Source organism: Mustelus asterias, chromosome 4 (assembly GCF_964213995.1).
Source record: "Mustelus asterias chromosome 4, sMusAst1.hap1.1, whole genome shotgun sequence".
NCBI lineage: Eukaryota > Metazoa > Chordata > Chondrichthyes > Carcharhiniformes > Triakidae > Mustelus > Mustelus asterias.
The window spans coordinates 95,695,290-95,714,333 of NC_135804.1; the positions used below are offsets into that span (position 1 = coordinate 95,695,290).

The 19,044-nt window shown below is 39.5% G+C and overlaps 1 protein-coding gene across 4 annotated transcripts; it reads left to right on the forward strand.

The window, feature by feature from the left end:
- The first annotated feature begins 855 nt into the window (after positions 1-855).
- On the forward strand, positions 856-17,883 carry lamp2 (lysosomal-associated membrane protein 2). Of its 4 annotated transcripts, none has more exons than XM_078211388.1 (9): positions 856-1,251; positions 4,843-4,958; positions 6,671-6,884; positions 8,619-8,780; positions 9,220-9,416; positions 9,486-9,599; positions 10,446-10,509; positions 11,192-11,362; positions 14,121-16,423. In XM_078211388.1, the coding sequence occupies exons 1-9, from the start codon at positions 1,209-1,211 to the stop codon at positions 14,258-14,260; spliced, it is 1,221 nt and encodes a 406-aa protein (XP_078067514.1). In that variant the 5' UTR covers positions 856-1,208; the 3' UTR covers positions 14,261-16,423. The 4 variants fall into 4 exon arrangements, with proteins under 4 accessions (XP_078067514.1, XP_078067512.1, XP_078067513.1 ...); XM_078211386.1 differs by having other exon boundaries at positions 869-1,251; positions 15,852-17,883; XM_078211387.1 differs by having other exon boundaries at positions 869-1,251; positions 11,833-16,423.
- The last annotated feature ends 1,161 nt before the right edge of the window (positions 17,884-19,044 follow it).

Below are 19,044 nucleotides of genomic sequence, written 5' to 3' on the forward strand. Positions count from 1 at the left end.
AGTCATTTGGTCCACAGTGCCATACCCTAGTCGGGAGTGTTGGTGAGTGAGAAAATTTTAAGGTGGCCACCAAATATAATCAGAATATGCTGAATTCAAGCCTTATACATCCATCTACGCCTCTTTCTCTCATGATTTTTTTAAAAACCTGTGCTTGAGAATCTGAATATTTTATTTCACTGATGGCTAGTAACTGAGCTTCACCTTCATTCAGATGCAAGAAGACTTGCAGATGCAAACACCCCTCACTAATCTCAAGCTGATATCCACGTCCCCATTTGCCCCAGCCCTAACAACAATTTTCACATTAAGTAAACAATAACATACGTTTGATTGAGCACTTATTATACAGAACAAAGTACTTGTGTTATGTTCCAGGGAATTTTTATAACATGGGAGGTGGTGGGGGTTGGTGATGGAGGGGTGAGCAGGTGCTCTGCAGCAAAAGGACAGAATCTAGGTACTTATCCAAAAGGCCATGACGCTCACTGGTGTTCCACACTGAAACCTGGTTTGAGGGTTTGGAAGATACCTGCAATTTCTTTTTTCCAGTAAGGTGAATCAATATCTCAGAGGTAAGCTGATGCTTAATATTTCACATTTTGACAGATCCAAGGTTAAAAAATCTGCGCTTTTTTCCCCCAAAAATCAATAAAATGGAGCTAACATTATTATCCCGAAGTGAAAGAAATTTTAACCGACTATTTCAACAGCAACATCACATGGCATCCACCACCAACTGATTCAATCTCCTAACTCGTGATCAACTGGCAATCACCCACACAGCAGGTGACATGGCTGAGTCCAAAATGTCAATGTCACAAGAGAAACAAAATCCATGACACCTCTTTATTTGTTGAGGGTCAACAACAACAAGCTGGTAAAGGGTCCAAGTGATTGTGGTTTATCTACACAGTGGACAACCTGTCCCGAGAACCCTAACCCCCCCCGGAATTGCTAGGGAGGGAGGGGATTTCTGCCCCTGATCAGCTTGCTGTAAATACCTATCTCCCATTACTTTAATAGACAAGGAGGTGATTGGTGGAAGCTGACGGGGCGGGCCCGGATCACGTGCGGCTTTGTCGCGCTTTAACCCGAGGCTCGGGCGGAGTGTCCGGGCGGTGTTTGCTGTCTGAGTTCCCGGGGTGGTTGCTGGCTGTCAAGGAGCTGCTGCTTTCGCTCTGTGTCCCCCTTCTCAACTCGCCGCCATGCAGCATCCCGGTCTCCGCCTCGCCATTCTCATCATCGCAGGTATGTATGTGTGTGTGTGAGAGAAGGGGGAGCGGTGTGGTTGCCCGCCGGCCTAGTGACGGGGAAAGCCTGGGGATCGGGTACTCCGACCCGCCTGCTGCTGGGGCTGGCCCGGCCTTGGCGGGCTCCCTGTCACCTGGGTCCTCCATTTGTTCCATGAGCCGCTTGGACACAAGCCGCGTTATCTCCTTTTCTGTCTCCATGTTGCTGGGCGGTGAACCCCGACCGTGCTGTCTGTGTTACCCGGCTATTGTTTAAAGGGCTGGGGAAGCGGCTGGGAATGGCTCTGCACTCTGCCCATTAACCCTACCCTCATCCAGTTAAATATTAGCAGCGTTTATAATCGTTTCAGCTCATTAACCCGCTGATACAAATGTGGATTTTTTAAAAAAACAAATCAGTTTCCCCGAGAACAGAGTTATTCTGACTTTGCATTTGTTGATCTCCACTTTCGAATTTTCTTCAGCTTTTTCATTTTGGAGTTTTTTTTCTCTTCTCCTCTTCCCCCCCCCCCCCGCCCCCAGGTTACCATAGAAAAGTTGTAGCACCGAAGGAGAGCATTCAGCCCATCTTATCCAGGTATCCTTTCTAATCCCACCTGATCCATAGCCTTGTAGTTTACAGCGCTTCAGGTGTGGATCCAAGTACTTTGTAGAAGAGTTTAGGGTCTCTGCCTCCACCACCAACTCGGGCAATGAATTCCAGACACCCACTACCCTCTGCATAAAACAAGTTCTTCCTCATGTCCCATCTGCACCTTCTACCGCTTATATTAAAAGTGAAACAGTTTTATCCTGCTGACTGTTTTTTTTTGTCATAATTTTGACTCCATGAAATTGCCCTCAGCTGTCTTTTTGTTCCAAGAAAAAAACCCCAATTTCCCCTTAACTTCACTATTCTAGCCCTGGCAACATTCTTGTAAACCACCACTGCACTATTTCCAGATCAATTATGTCCTTTCTGTAATGTGACCAGAACGGTACCTGCAACTCCATTTGTGGCCTTGCCAGTGTTGCAATTCAAAATTGTCCTTTTATATTCTGCCAATGAAGGAGATCATTTCATATGCATTCTTTATGACTTTGTCTACTTGAACTGCTGCTTTTGGGGATCTATGTGTACTTGTATGCCAAGATCTCACTTCATCTATCCCTCTGTCTTCCCTATAACTGTTTGACCTCACTAAATACGTGCCCTTACAATTGTGTTAAAATCCATCTTTGACTTTACTGTGACTAGTTATTTGTCACAAGTAGGCTTGCATTCACACTAATGAAATTACTGAAAATCCCATTTTTATATTATTTTGGAGATTATAGCAATCCTGTACACTAGCCACTATTTGGCCAATCTTTGTCATCTGCAAGTTTCCCAATCATGTCTAGGGTGTTTGTGTAAATCATTAAAGTATAACAAACCGTCAGGGTCCCAACACTGACCCCTCTAGAACATGACTTGAAACTACTTTCCTTTTGCTATTTTTTCCATCGCAATTGAATGTACATCCAATGTTTGTATAAGTTGCAGAAATAGTTTTGTTTGATTTTCTAATTTCTTGATGCTTTCATCTGTAATTTCTGGTTAAGGCTGGCTCTTTTATAAGCAAATGCTATGAGGTTCTTGTAAAAGCACTTCATGTGCTGATTCATTTTAACCTCCCATCTTGACTAAGCAGTTTGGTGCAGAAAGTGTACTTCAACCCTAGGAATCATTGCATGGTCATCTTTCATTCCTCCTCCCCCCCCCCCCCCCCCCCCCCAACAGGATTGTTGAACTGGATAAATGGTGCAAGTTGTTTAATGTAGGTGTATTTCACACCATCAGGTATTACTAGAACAGAAGTCATCATTCTACAGTTGTGAATATGTTGGCTTCTATCTCCAGTAGTACTTCCAATGAGGCAGGACAGCATCATCATAGAAATCATAGAAACCCAACAGTGCAGAAGGAGGCCATTCGGCCCATCGAGTCTGCACTGACCACAATCCCACCCAGGCCCTACGCCCATATCCCTACATATTTACCCGCTAATCCCTCTAACCTACACATCTCAGGACACTAGGGGGCAATTTTAGCATGGCCAATCAACCTAACCCGCACATCTTTGGACTGTGGGAGGAAACCCATGCAGACACGAGGAGAATGTGCAAACTCCACACAGACAGTGGCCCAAGCCGGGAATCGAACCCAGGTCCCTGGAGCTGTGAAGCAGCAGTGCTAACCACTGTGCTACCGTGCCGAATTGAAGGAAGTTTCTTGGAAGGTTTGCATGTGGGGGGAAAAATTATTTATACGTTTGGAGAATGAAAGTGGTTTTACTACTTTAATTCCTAATTTTGGGAGGGGGGAAATCGCATTAAACATTGTCTGGAGAATGGACCCTAAAATCATGATTCTTGTTGTCTACTGTATGGTTCAACTCCTAAGATTTTATGAATATTAGTTATGAATTGATTCTCAATTTTTAATTGAGAAATAAAAGTTTTACATTCTATGGGCAGCATGGTAGCACAGTGGTTAGCACTGCTGCTTCACAACTCAAGGGACCCGGGTTTGATTCCCGGCTTGAGTCAGTGTGGAGTTTGCACATTCTCCTCGTGTCTGGGTGCTCCGGTTTCCTCCCACAGTCCAAAGATGTGCAGGTTAGGTTGATTGGCCATGCTAAAATTGCTCCTTCGTGTCCTGAGATGCATAGGTTAGAGGGATTAATGGGTAAATATGGGGGTAGGGCCTGGGTGCGATTGTAGTTAGTGCAGACTCGATGGACCAAATGGCCTCTTTCTGCACTGTAGGGTTTCTATTGATTGTGGTAAGTGATAAGTGCTAATGAATTATGAAAAGTTGTCCCTTGTTTCATTTCAACTTGAGCAAACTATAAAGTGGTGTGATCACTGCGGTTGCACCCCCATGACTTCCAGAAGGGAAGTTGTAATCTTGATTATGCTGCTATGGCAGGTCTGACACTTCATATCATCTTTTATCACAAGTACTCCATTATGTGTACTTAAGGTACAAGAAAGACTAGACTAAGTATTAGGGGTTTTGTAGATGATGGAAATGCAAGTATTGGCGGGGGGGGGGAACTCAGTTTGGCAGCATCTGTGGAGAGTAATAGAGATGATGCTGTGAGTGAAATATGACTCTGCAGCTTTTCATAGAGTTGGATGTGGTCTCGCTTGATATCGCCACCAAGGACAAGTCAAAGAAATGAAATTTAAGGAATGCAATTTTGTCTCTAGTGGGCCTATTATCTTTTGCCCCCTACATTGTATGAATCCTGGGGAAGGATCGTTCATCCTTGACTTTAGTATATTCGTTATTGGCTGTGCTTTGCAATGTCAGTCCATTTTGTGCACTAACTTAAACTCAGAGCACCAGATTCAGAAACGGAATCAATCTTGTAGATATAAGCATTTTTAAAATTATAATTCTGATGGTACCAACCTGACTGCCCTCAGTAAGCAACCCTGTTGCAGCTGTGCTTTAGTCTGTGTAGTTCTGTACAATAGGCAATCATAATGCACAAGCTGAATTTGTGGTATTGTGGCTGAAGTGTTTGGCTGTTCCTGAGCATTGTCAAATATTTTTCAGGACTTTCACTTGCTAAAGCAGTAGAAGTTGAAGTCCATGGCAAGGATAACAAAACCTGTATATATGCTGTATTGTCTGTCAACTTCACTGTCCATTATGAAGGAAATGGGACAATGGTAAGTAATGCAATTGATCTGTACTTTATCAAAGCAGTGAGTAGTCATGCATCAAAGAAGTTCATGGGTTCAATCTTGTATGCAAGTTTAGTTGGTGTGTTCAACTGCTACAGTGTGACCTTGACATCCTGACTTGGGAGCCAGTTTTAGCTCCTGATTACTATCCTCGGATCCATTGTGAATGTTTTTTTTTTGTGGCTGTAATGGTCTGTAGTCACCACGTCAGACTGGCACTTGGTATTGAGCCCTGAAATCATATCCTTCAAGAATACTCTCCTTCGAGAAAAATGAGGGGGAGGAAATCTTACACTTGGTACCATGTATACAATGTGATCATTAATAAAACAATTGCATGTTTTCTGTGCAGAAGGAATGATGTCAGTATTGAGGAAAACAAAGAATGGACTTCTGTTAGCCTGAGTTAGTACCTGGTGAGGCAGTAAAGCATTATGTGCTGCATTATCTGTTAACATATGGAAAGATGCATGTCTGTTAATGTAAATACTAAGCTGATGTGCAGGCTGTGTTCTGCCTGCCTGGACAGGTGCAGCTTGAATTGCTGGCATAAGATCTTTAATCCTTTTTGAGTTCAGATTGCTTGAGTAAATAGACATATTTCAGATGTGCTTTGATCCAACTATAGTACAGCAAATGGGAATGATTGAACTGGGGTTATAGGAACTAAAATGGTGCATTCTTCTATTTGGACATTCAAGATGGTTTTCTTCAAATTGAAACTAAGTTAGGAGGAGAAATAATGATACTAGAATGCTGCATGTGCTTGCTGAGTCAGCACTATTTAGAGCTTTCAGCCCTGGGTTATTCCATTCCTAAATTTCTCAATCTTGCCAAAGCTTTCTTTAATGCAGCATCTATTTTCAACCTATAATCAAGAAAATACCATGTTGCACCATAAGTCTTTTTTTTTCCAAAAGTGTTCCTTTAGCAAACATCTTCTGGAGCATGGAAGAGTGGGAGAAGTGTAGATTTGCACTTTATTGATGGGCTAGAGAGGCTATGAATCTTCATGTTTGAATGTTAAATTATCCCTAGGCTATACTGATTCCTTAATGGTTTACCTGTCTAAGCTCAAGTCCTGTTCCACATTGTCATGAAAGATATGTTAAGTAATGCACATGTTTGTTCTTTAATTTCACTGACTAATGCTGTGTAACATGTATGCTTCCAAGTGGAAGGCAGATACTATAGGAAAACAGCAAGTGCCTGTTAAACGACTGGTGGTAAGTTCAATGAACCATTGTGATTGACATGACTGGCAAACTCAACTTTGAGTGGAAGTGTTACCTCCATGAGACTGACTTGTTCATACGCTGGTCTCAATTGTGACAGATTTTACATAACAGGTGCAGGCCATTTAAGCCCTGTGTTCTGGCCTCAAACTAAGTACGTACCTATTTCTCAGTACTATTATCTCCATGTGCCACTTGTATTTTGGCCACTAGTCATTTTGAATATTCTGTGCTTCATTTAGTTCTGACTGAATTGAACTTTAAAAAAAATGATTTCTTGATCAAAACCTCACTAGTCAACCACTTAATGTATTCCAGTTGTTTTTAATGAGAACTTGCTGTCCCTAACCAATGGTGTTAATAATCCTTGAAGGGGATGCAATATACTTGAAGGTGTTTGCAGTTGTCACTGGACATCTAAACTAAATTTAACTAATTTAATTTTCTACTCATTTCTTTCAGGAAAATACAACTTTTTGGTTGCCAAATTCATTATCATCTAATGGAAGCATTTGTGGTGGCAACAATTCAGCTCCCTTGTTGAAAATGGACTTTGGAACTGGTCACTCCTTGAGCTTAAACTTCACCCACTCTGCTGGAGAATTTAGTGGAGATGTACTGATTTTCACTTACAACGTCAGTGATGCAGAACTTTTTCCTGGAGCAAAAAACAAGAGTATGGATTTATTATCTTGTTGATATAGATTTAAGGTGATCCTATCGGTGACACTTGGCTATCTTAAGCATCTCCACATCATATCTTCAGTTAACCAGGGGCGTAGCCCAGTAATACACAGCTGAGTAATGTCTGAACTAAACTGAGTTGATGGTCTTCATCTGTTGCTGATGCCTTTGCTTTTGTGAAAAATCCATTGGAACTCCTTTCCTGTCCCATCTACTTGCCTCAGGGCAATTGTGCAGTACATTGATGCTTAATTTATTAATCAATATATGCAAATTTGCAGCCATGTCTTTATTAATGCAAGTACTAAGCTGATCATTGATTTTTGCATAAAAGTTTAGTGATTCAATTAGATTTGGTTGGTCGTTCAACTCATCTGAGTCAGATTATAGGTTCAAGCCTGATTTTGAGCATGTGTTCTTGGCTCCAGTTAAATGCAGAACTTGGATGGTAATTTCCACAATGTCTCACTTTCAGATGACACTAAAGATCATCTTCCAGTTTGTCACCTTGAGTGAATTGCCTGGCTATCCAGTGCCATCATAACAGAACTGTGCTAATTTTTTCTTGTAACCAGTTTTACACACCCAAGGTGATTAAAATTAGTGAATCATAAAGTCATAGAAATTGCAGCATTGAAAACTATTTGATCCATTGTGTCAACTCAAATGTATGTTCAGAATTGATCAAATTTGAGGGTTTCTGCTTCCGTCATCCTTTTTGGGTAGCATTTTGGATCTCCAAGCTCTCGGTAAAAACATTTTCCCTTGAATCTCCTCTAAACACATGTCCCCTGTTGTAGCTTCCTTAACAGGAATTGGGCTGCTTTATCTAGACCCCACTTTATATGCTTCAATCCTGCCTCCCCTCACAGCCAATCTTTTCTCAAACTAAAATTGTCCCGTCAACATGATTGAATCACTTCCTATGTTGCAGTGACCAGAACTGTGCCTATTAGTGCTTTGTTGCATTTAGCACTGGAGGGACTCGATAAATTTCAGTTTTTCCACATTTTGTAACTTGAGTACAAAGAGCAACACTCTTAATTTTTGGTTTGGGCAGCATATGTTTTCAGTTGATGTACTGTTTCAAATTATGTACAGCCATTTACTTGGGCATATACCCTAATGAGGATATGCTTTTCTTGATTTTTATGCCACTTTTATATTAGGAGGTTAATGTTATTGAAATAGCCAGGCTCAACATGTCAGACCTATAACAGAATTGTGACTAAATGATGCATGAATTCGGTGCAGTGCACTGATTCTGTTCAGGCCCATTTCTCTGGGTTGTCAAGGGTTGGAGTGGGGGTGAAGATGGGGGAGGGGTCTGATAGTCAGTGTGAGGGAGGGGCAACATGGTGTAGATATTACATCTGAAAGGGCGGATTGTTTTTCCTTCACTCAAAGTGACATGGTAAGTTAAGGGGACAGTGTAAAGATTTGTAGGTTAGGTGCATTGGCCATGGTAAATGCACAGAGGGGTAGGACTGGGTCAGATGCTCTGAGTTGGTGCCAGCTTGAGGGGCTGAATGGCCTCTTGCACTGTACAGGTTCTGTGGCTCCCTGGCACATGACAATGTTGGGAGGGCTAGGAACAGCTTTGATAGGATGCACATGATCAATATTTGGCATGTTGTTTTTGCCCCTTTGAGATGAGAGAATTTGATATTTCAATGTACTTTGCCATTGACTGAATTTTGTTTTCTGTTCTACCTTTAACTTGTAGGTGTAAAGCATGTGGCTGTGAATTCTCTAATGGAGCCGGCACCCCTTAATACCATCTACACATGTAGAAGTGTTAAAGCTATTGAAAGTGAAGCAGTTGTCATGGTTTTTTGGAATGTTAGCATTCAAGCCTTTGTGGAAAATGGAACAATTGGCAAAAATGGTAGGAAAATATGTGAATAATCCTTATTCAGCTGGACACAAAGTTCATGCTGATGTGCTAGATTTGAGTTCAGACCCAGTGCTTATGGCCTTGACTGGGCTTTACAAGGAAAAATTTAATTCAATGCTGTTTTAGGTATAATCTATCTTGTACATAAAACAACTTGTACTGTAAACTCGTGCATGAAGTACATTTGAGTGTTTTCTTCCTCTGGTTGCAAATCCATTCATTGTCTAAAGGATGGCTAGTCTCTAGCCAGTAGTTTCTCATTGTATCAAGTACCTCCCCTATTTCTTGTAGCTCTTAAACTAGCATGCCTGTGTTCAATTCCTTGATCTCTATGCATTGCTACTTAACAGAAGCATCTTCATTGAAATGAAAGCTGCTCTAAGCAGTAATAATTGACTATTAACTGACCTGTTAATCTTTCTCTTCCAAGAATCCTTCTGTAAGGCTGATATGCCAACCACAGTAGCACCTATTACAACAATTACAACTCCAACTGTAACCCCAATCCCAACTAAACCTCCACCAGAGCTGCCAGAAGTGGGCAACTATACTGTTAAGAATGGAAGTGATCCTTGTCTCCTTGCCAATATGGGACTTCAGCTAAACATTACCTATACAGAGAACAAGGTATTCTTTTTTCCCTACATTCCATTCCAATTTGCATTGCAACTTGATAACAAACTTTTCCTCCCTCAGACACATTTAGTTAATATCGATTCCAATTCTACTGCAAGTGGACACTGTGGGGATAATGATGCAACTCTTGTTCTAGAAGATATGGACACCACTATTCAGTTTCATTTCACTGTGGTAAGTGTTAAATTGTATTTCCTTTGCTACATTTGCATGCCTACTCCAGGGACCTGGGTTCGATTCCCGGCTCGGGTCACTGTCTGTGTGGAGTTTGCACATTCTCCCCATGTCTATGTGGGTTTCCTCCGGTTTCCTCCCACAGTCCAAAGATGTGCGGGTTAGGTTGATTGGCCAAGCTAAATTGCCCCTTAGTGTCCCGGGATGTGTAGATTAGAGGGATTAGTGGGTAAATATGTAGGGATATGGGGATAGGGCCTGGGTGGGATTGTGGTTGGTGCAGACTCTATGGGCCAAATGGCCTCTTTCTGTACTATAGGGTTTCTAAGATTCTAAAATTTTTTTATAAAGCAAAAACTTGGACTTGCAGCTTTGAAAACAGCCATGTTCAGGACCTAGTTCAGATTTAAAAGTAGGACAAGGTAAAGAATGACATTGTGAGAAGTGGTTAGTTTGCACAGGTGTTAAAAGTTGAGAGGAAGAGTTTCTGATCTAGATTTAAAAGAAGCCCATATCTACAGTGCCTTTGTACAAACGTTGACTGATTAGCTGGGAGAGCATTACAATTTCTTCCCATTCATGTGTTCATATACTTTAATCTTGCATCAGGAGCAGGAACCTTAACCAGCCTTTCCCTAGCTTGGGCATGACCTATTGATGCATGCAACTGTTGAAATTGGTATTGGGGATAGATTCTGATTTGAAATTTACCACCTTGGTCTACGTCTTTATCTCGTATAAGTTTTTTCTAGGCCATTGTGTAAATTTGGCAGTCTTTTGTTTTGAATATTTAAAAAATCCTAGTTTCATTGAGCCCTATGCCACAACCTTGTGTTTTTGTTTCAGGACCAATCAAAATTTTTCCTGAAGGAGGTGAAAGTTAACATAAGTTTGGTCATAAATGGTTCAAGTAAGTATTAGTAGCCATAAAAGGTTTGCCTTGGTCAATCAATTGATCTTCTGAAGGACTGAGTTGAATTGGACCTGTATTCCAGGGTGATAACAAAAGGCTTTAAGCCATTTCTGATCCTCCTTGTAAATCTTGTATCTCACTCCATGGAATAAATGTTCTGATAATTCTAAATTTAATCATTCTAGTAGTTGGTGTTTTTTTTCCAAGTTGTCACTACATTTGGCTAAAATCCATTGTTTTAGCTAAAAAGCTTTGAAACAATCTTAAACTGAACACTAGCAAGTTACTTTAGTACTAAATGCAGCTAACAGAAGTAGGTCATTTGTCTTGCCCCAACCAAAATATTAATTGTAATTATGATTCTGAAGAACTTTATGTAAAACACTAACTGTCATTTGCGATGCTGTGGAACTTTGCATGTTAGTCTGGCTTGGGTCCAAATTGTCAGTTTTTTGAGCCAATGCATTTCTATTCAATTTGAATCCTTCATTTCATGATTAGTCAGTTTCTGTTCTATTTGGGGTATACACCATTCTCTGTAATGGGAGAAATTAAACAACACTAATTACAGAAATTGTGCAGATGAGGTATTTTTTTACTGTGCATATTTGGCACTAAATGTCCTAGTTCATCTCTTGATGGAAGAGGAATTTCTGATTTTGATTTGTTTTCTTTGCAGCAACTGCATTTAACAGCAACAATAGCAATCTGAAATTTTGGCAAGCATTTGTTGGAAGCTCATACATGTGTCACAAGGAGCAGAGCATAGTGGTGACTGAGCAATTGGTTATTAATACTTTTAACATATGGGTCCAACCATTTGAGGTCAAGAATGGTACTTTCTCCCGAGGTAAGTAACTTAGCATTATTTAGCAAACTGTGGATGTCATCCACATCTATATGGTACCATCCCTATGTTTTTGTTCAACTACTGATCATAAAATCTTTCAATATTTTACTTTCCCTGATCTAGCTGGAATTGATGCTTGCTTTTATGACCTGAAACTGTAAGAGCCTTTGCTTTTTGCTGTGCCATCTATAACTGCTCTCCACCCTACTTTGGTGACATTGTTTGTTTCTGTTGTCAATCATTGGTGTCCCTGTAGAAATAAGTAAAGCTATTGGAGGAAAATCTGGTCAGGACAACTAAGCCACTTGTACTCCTTGCTTAAAGTTAATTGACAGACTATGAAGGGGATACTTGTCCAGAAGTATCCAGTAATTGGCATCTTTAGAGAAATGAACTACACAACTTTATTGTATAGTTATTGTCTTTGAGCAGTAACTGGTGATTTATCTGATATTATTTTTTGTCCACAGCTGAAGAGTGTTCTCTGGATGATGACAGCATTCTTATCCCTATTATAGTTGGTGCAGCTCTGGCTGGCTTAATTGTGATTGTTGTGATTGCTTATGTGATTGGTAGAAGAAAAAGCTACGCTGGATACCAAACACTCTAAATTGTTTTTTGATTCTCCAAATGCATAGTGACCTGATTAAATTGCTGTTCACTGTAGTGGGTGCAAGTGCTTGCCTCTGCACTTCCCCTTCAATTGCACTAGGCTCTTGCCAAGTAAGTCTCTTGGGGGCAGTGGACTTGCACCCACACTTGATGCAGATGAAATGTTGGTATGCATTGCTGGCATTGAAAACTTCGTCTAGACATGGCATTGCTGCCAGGAAATGTGTTCCTTTGGATGACTTAAATTGGCAAGTTTGCCTTTAGCTACTCCCTTGAAACTAACACAATCACTAATTTGCCAGCACTACTACCAACATTTCTACCAACAACTTAATGAATATGAAATCTAAAACTGAACATGTATTTACAAAGATCTCATGTAGCTTGTTTGGCTTTACTGTGGAAACTGTATAAATGTTAATAGTTTGTGTATATAAGAGTTGGTCTTTAGCAAAAACTGTGCTGCATAGGGGAGACTTTTCAGTTGGGTGCCTTGGATTGTGGAAAGAATTTATTGTGTAATGTCTGTTCTAATTGGCATGTGCAAATGTTTTCTCATGTTGACCACTAATTTTCTAATTTTGGGGATCTGGAGTTTTTCACAATGCACTCTAGTCACTGTGAAATTTTGAAAACGTTGACTTTTATCTTTGAAATTATAACTTGGAGAAGTTTCTCCAAGTTTCTTTATTCCTGTGCCTCATTTGTATGTAAAGTTAACTCAAACTTGGCTTTATAATAAAAAAAACTTCCTGTAAGCTCATGTAGCATTTATTTGGGGCTGAGGAATGTAAAAGCTTGCATATTTTACACTTTTTTTTAAAAAGGAAGTTACACTTGTTAGTTAACCACAGCAATTTCCCATTCACCTCCACGTGGTTGAAGACTTTTTCATCTGGATGATGCATTTATTGCTCATTCCCAGTATGGTCGAATGGTATAGTAAGAGTCGACCACACTGAACCTCTTACTTTATTTCCAGTTAAAAGTAGATTTCAGGCTGGTGGTCTTGATTATTAGTCCCAGTCTTGGTTAGTGTGGTGATTTTTTTGCCCTATTGTAGAACTCTGCTTGTGACTCCACAAATCTCTTGTTCCTACAAATTGAATTTGTTCAATGGCCAGAGCCTTTGTGCCTGGGCTCAGTGAAAAGCAGCGAACAATTTGGATCTACTCTCTCCACTCCAATTTTCATTTGGTTTAAGTTGTTACAATTAGCAACTACATTTTGAGGCTGAGGCAACTTAAACCAGCAAGACAGGCATTCTTGGAAGTCGATAGGCAACCTGATCTAGTTGTTTATTCAACTTCCAGACCACCAAATCTGAGAAACAATATTTTGAGAGATAAATGCTGGGACATTGCTTGTTTTGCCAGAATTCAAACTAGCTAAAAATGGTTGCCTTAAATTTGGTGATGAATGAAGTTGCGTTCTTGATTTTGTACCTGTAACTCTTTAAATTTGAAGTGGTGTTGATGTGAAATACTTGGATTCTATTTGCCAAGAAATTCAACATTGCCATTGTGAGCTTTATATAGCCTATACTAGACATTGTACTAGCTTGAAGATTTGTTTATCTATTTCCAAATTATGAAATGCAGACCTGTAAAGGTGATAAATTTGAACAAATGTTGATGCCCTTGCAATCAATTGATTTTGCAATTGCAGGCTTTTGCATGCACCAGATGAATTGTGATCAGTTGCATTCAAATCTTCTAATTGCATTCTTGCTTCCTGCATTCTTGTTTCAAGTTTAGTCTTTGGTATTTGTTTGATAACTTACCAACAGGGATAAACTATGGCCTTTAGCATTTAAAGTGCAGTCCAATTTAGTAATAAGTTGGCTGTTGAAACACCTAGTATGAACTAGATTTTGATTTTGTTTTGAGATGAACAATTATTGTGCAAGAGGTGTATTGAACATGCCTTTTTTCTATAGTGCCTTGTACCAATAAGCTGGCATGCTGCTTCCTATCTTGCTGCACTTTCGTTGGGATCAGTTACCTTTCTGAATGCTTCAAAAGGGAATTTCTTGTTCAGAACACGGGCTTTTTGGGGATGCCTTGTAATTAATGAATCTTTTGACATTTTCCTCTCCTTTTGGTTACTGACGTCACCAACCTTTATCTAATTTCTTCAAATCCAGCTGAATACTGCAAAACAAATGAGAAGTACATCGTACCCATTGCAGTTGGAGCAGCGTTGGGAGCAATAATTTTGATTGTGCTGGTGATCTACATCATTGGTCGTAGGCAGAATCACAGTGATGGATATGAGCAGTTCTAAATTTTCAGTTCTGGGAATGTTCAACTAAATGTTTGCAAATGTAAAATCTGCTGTAAACAATTTAATGAAAATTAAGAGGTATGCTGAAGGATAGTTCAGCAAAATTTAAAAGTGCTCTGAATTTTATACAAGTTTCTAGGACCAATTTTAAAGGCTAGTATGTATGTCGTCATTAAAATGGCTACTTAAACCCTTGTGCAGCCAATTTCACAATCCTTGGAATGAGCCAAGTTTGTGTGGTTGAATAAAATTGAGAAACCTGATGTTTAAATTGCCAAGAATTTAGTTTGAATTATAAATTTTTTTTGGGTACAGCCAGAACACACCCTTGATTGTGCTTTACCTGTATCTGTAAACCTGTTTGAGAATTAACAATGCACTTCATATATTGAGGTTTGAAATGTATGCAGGCATTTCCTTTCCCACTAGTACTGCCTACTTGTACAAATGCCAGTCAAATTAAGTATTCTGGATCCCATTCTATATTAAATCTTATCAAAGTCCAACTAGTACTTAGAGCTGATGTAAGTTACCTAACTTTAATTTTTAGTTCTTTATGCCTTCAAGTATCACTTGTCATAAAATAGGATTGTCTACTCTTGGTAGAATATTCATCCTTTTTAACCAGGTTTTACTTGGGTTAATGTTAATGCCTGACGGTTGTGGTCAGATCATAGGAGTAAGACAACCTTGACTTCTGCAGTACCTATGACCACATTTCTAGCGTCACAATTTCACTGCTTCTGAACCATGTCTTGTTTTTGAAGGCTTTGTAATAATACCAAATGGATGGCTGGGTATAACAATCAGTTTTGCTTTCAAGTACCAGCCCTGGTAATGGCATAAATTGTATGTGCATTGACTCTTGATTGCACTTGTATATACTTGTTTCTGTACCAGTGGGAACTTGTGCTGAAATTCTCAGTTACTTAAAACCAAAAACAGTGTAAAATGAGTGAAATTGTAGTACCACTGTTGGAACAAATGTGCCTCTCCTGCCTTAGTGCCTCATTTTTGCAATGCTGCACTGACACATGCAGACTGAAAGCAATTAGAGCTGCTTGCTCCTTCTGAACATGAGGAAACTAGGGGTCTGATTTTTTAAAAAATGCATTTGGACTGACGCCCTTCTGGAGTTTCTAAAAGGTGAATAAATTTGCTCTCGAACATACTCAGTTGGGTTGATATCGAGTAACTTTGTATTGTCTACTCCAATTTGGGAAATTTGTGTTTTAGGGTGAAGCCATTTTATGTCTGCATGCAAATTTGCTTCACAGCTGCACTGCTCTTCTGGACCATTGCCCCTCCATATACAATATGTTTGAATTTGTTCCGACTTAATCAACTGAATTCACTTAAGCTACTAATTTCATATTTGAGCTATTTCTGCAGCGACTACTTTGAATGCAACAAAACATGGGATGACCAGTAATGAGATGGAAGTTTTAGTGTTTGGTACTTCCTAATTCTACAGTGCTTTTCCTAATCATGCCTTTTTAGGCAATACTTGAATTTTTAAAATTGAAGTTTTGTGGGCTTCTCATGCTTCTCACCTGTCCTTCAACTAATGATCTCTTAACTTTTGTCACAGCTGAAGAATGTCTTGCTGATTCTGACCTGGGTTTTCTGGTGCCAATCGCTGTTGGAGCTGCACTAGGCCTATTAATAATTCTTGTCATACTATCTTATATAATTGGACGAAGGAAGAGCCGGACTGGCTACCAATCTGTATAATCAGTCCTTTCTCAATGTTGGTATCTGTCACTTACTTTCTTGCTGTCTGTTAGTTTATGGTCTGTGCTATTTGTCTCTGTCCAGTTTTCTTGGATAGAATTCAATTGACTAATCTTGCACTAATTTTTGTCATGCATGATCCTTCACTTAACCTAATGCCTTCACCATTTAATGGGGAGTTGATTTTTATTTTAATTGTTTTTGCTAGTAACATAGAATTTCTCACCATTAATCCAGTTTCAGGGATGGGCCAAATATCTGCTGCTAAGTTACTATCAAGTAATCACTATTGTATAGTTTTAAGTTAACACCAATGTAAAAGTTTTTGGCTTTGCTTGACCTGCAAACTCTGATGCAGAAAACTGCTTTTACATGCACTAAATTGAGAGTTCATAAATGAGCAATAAATGGAAAGAAAGTAAATTGTCACACGCCCAATGTTTGATTTATTTCTAAAATATTTGTATTCATATTAAAATAGCAGCTTACCTTCAATCGCAAATGCTATTTACATCTTTCAGCGAACACCTTCACTTTTACAATGACATGTAACGCATACAAAAGCAATCTTATTCACTCGGCTTAAGAATGCTGACCAGCAAAAGTAAGAACTTGTAATCCCTGCCACCAAATACTAGAATTTTTATCCATAGCTAGATGAGTACCTACTATTGAAGGAGAGGCATGATTGCTGTACAGTTGACTACCTGCAAAGTGAATATTTTGAGGGCAATGAGCCTTTACTTGGACATGTTGGGTACATCTGGTATAGTGAAACCTTTAGTATTTCAGCAGGAGAGCAAATAACATTGTAGAAAAAGAGGAATAAAATGTTTTATGACATGGTTACACAAGATTTAATACCCACTTGTTTCAATTTTTGGGTCGTCACCCTTTGACATCTTTTCCAGCAGGAATATATTATACTAAAGCTTGGGGGAAGTTTTCTGGAACTGAAGCCATTTAGCAATTGGGAGCTTGTGGAAATACAGCAGTCCCTTGCCATTCTAAAAGTCTGGTTAATATGTCAAACTGGAAAATTTAGTTAACTAGGAGGCATGATCAAAGTATGAATATTTAGTTTAGATCATATAATTCCTATAGTGCAGAAAGAGGCCATTTGGCCCATCAAATCTGCACCAAATTTCTCAACAGCGTCCCACCCAAGCCCTATTCCTGTAACCCCACATTTATCCCCTCTTGGGACATTTAAGGGGCAACATGGCATAGCCAATCCACCTAACCTGCACATCTCTGTACTGTGGGAGGGAACTGGAACACCTGATAGAAACCTAGACAGAATGCACAAACTTCAGAGACAATCACCCAAGGCTGGAATCAAACTTGACTCCCTGATGCTGAGGTAGTAGTGCTAACCACTGTGCTGCCCTGAGGCATTGTTGGTTGATTTTAAGGGCCATTTGTCTTTGTGCAAAATCCTATCCAATGTTTCAAGTACCATGTACTACTTTTACCAAGTCAGAATTTGGCCAAATTGTTTGGTGGGGACTAAACTTGAATCATGAAACTAATCTTATTAATTTGAACTCTGAATCTATTTTAGCAAATTCATACATGGCTACTACTTGCTCTCCCAGCTATTCTTCCTTCATATTTCTGTAGTTGATGAGTTCATACGGAATCTCCTTGCTGGCTTGGATTCTGAGGTGCTATTGTCCATTTGACCTAAAAATGAACATCAATGTACCCTGATTCCTATCAATCAGCAAGACTTCCAGCTTTTTTGTATGCCTCATTTCCTCTTGTTACAGCCTTTTACCTGGGCATCTTTTGACTTAATTCTAGCTTGTCAAAAACTCTCCTCGCTCATCTAATGTTTGAAAACTTGTATTAAATCTTCATCTTTTAAATAAATAACTTGACATTTTGGTGCTGTTTCTTCCCTATTTACCCTGGGTGGTGTTGTATCAAATACTTCCCTTAATTGATGTTTATAAGGAATGTTCTTTCGATTGCCTGTGCTAAAATATCCTAAGTGCTTTGCAGTAACATTATCAAACTACGTTTGACATTCAGCCATATGTGGTATTAGAACAAGTACCCCAAGGCTTGGTCACAGAGGTAGGTTTAAAATGTCTTGGAGTTTAGTTAGAATTCCCATATTTAGGGCTTTGGCAGTTGAAGGTGTCAATGGTGTTGGAATGAAGTGCTTGAGATGCAAGAATTGGACAAGTAGAGATTCCTGATGGTAGGAGGGCTGCAGGAGCTGGGAAGAAGATGGAGGGATTTAACAAGTGGGATGAGAATTTTAAATTGGCTCATGGTTAGAACTTCACTCAGTCTGATCATAGCCAGGTTGCAGCATGAGTGAGTTTACTGATTTAAGTGAATGTATACCCTTTGGAATATCATAGATTACTGCCTTTTCAATTACAGAATGGTAGGTGGAGTGTTTCCATTTTATAGGTACAGAAATGTGCCAGGTTTAGCCCAGTTGCTTGATTTAAGCTGGGGTGGCAATGGAGGTGCTGCAGTATGTTGAGACCGATAGTTATTCAAGGTCTAGTCTCCTTGTCAATTGACTCATCAAGATATTGATCCTAATAAGAACAGAATCCAGCTTGGCTGCAGTACCTCAAATTGGCATAACTCGTGTTCTGGATGGCAAAAATGTTCAACAGAATTGCATTTTAACGCAGGTTGTTTCCTTTTAGATAGGTGAAAATTACAGGGACATGAAGTTTACTATCTAGCTTCTATATCTGATGGCTAAGTTTACTTGTGTCCTTTTTGCTAAATCCAAAGATCAAGTTCTTATTTTTTTTATCACAAAGAATGGGAAATGCACCATTCATTACAGCACAGGTTGCTCCTTTAATGTCCCAGTACATTATGGTTAATCTGTTGAAAATGATACTTCAAAATAACACACTTTAATTTGCAATTCAGATATCTGATCAAGGTCTCCTTTGGGGCAAGAGCATTTGAAGACATTTAAAATACCAAATTTATGTTCTAAAGATGTTTCTACTTGTATGCATTGCTGAATGATTTCCAAACTGAACCAGCTCATTATTTCTATTTCCTAC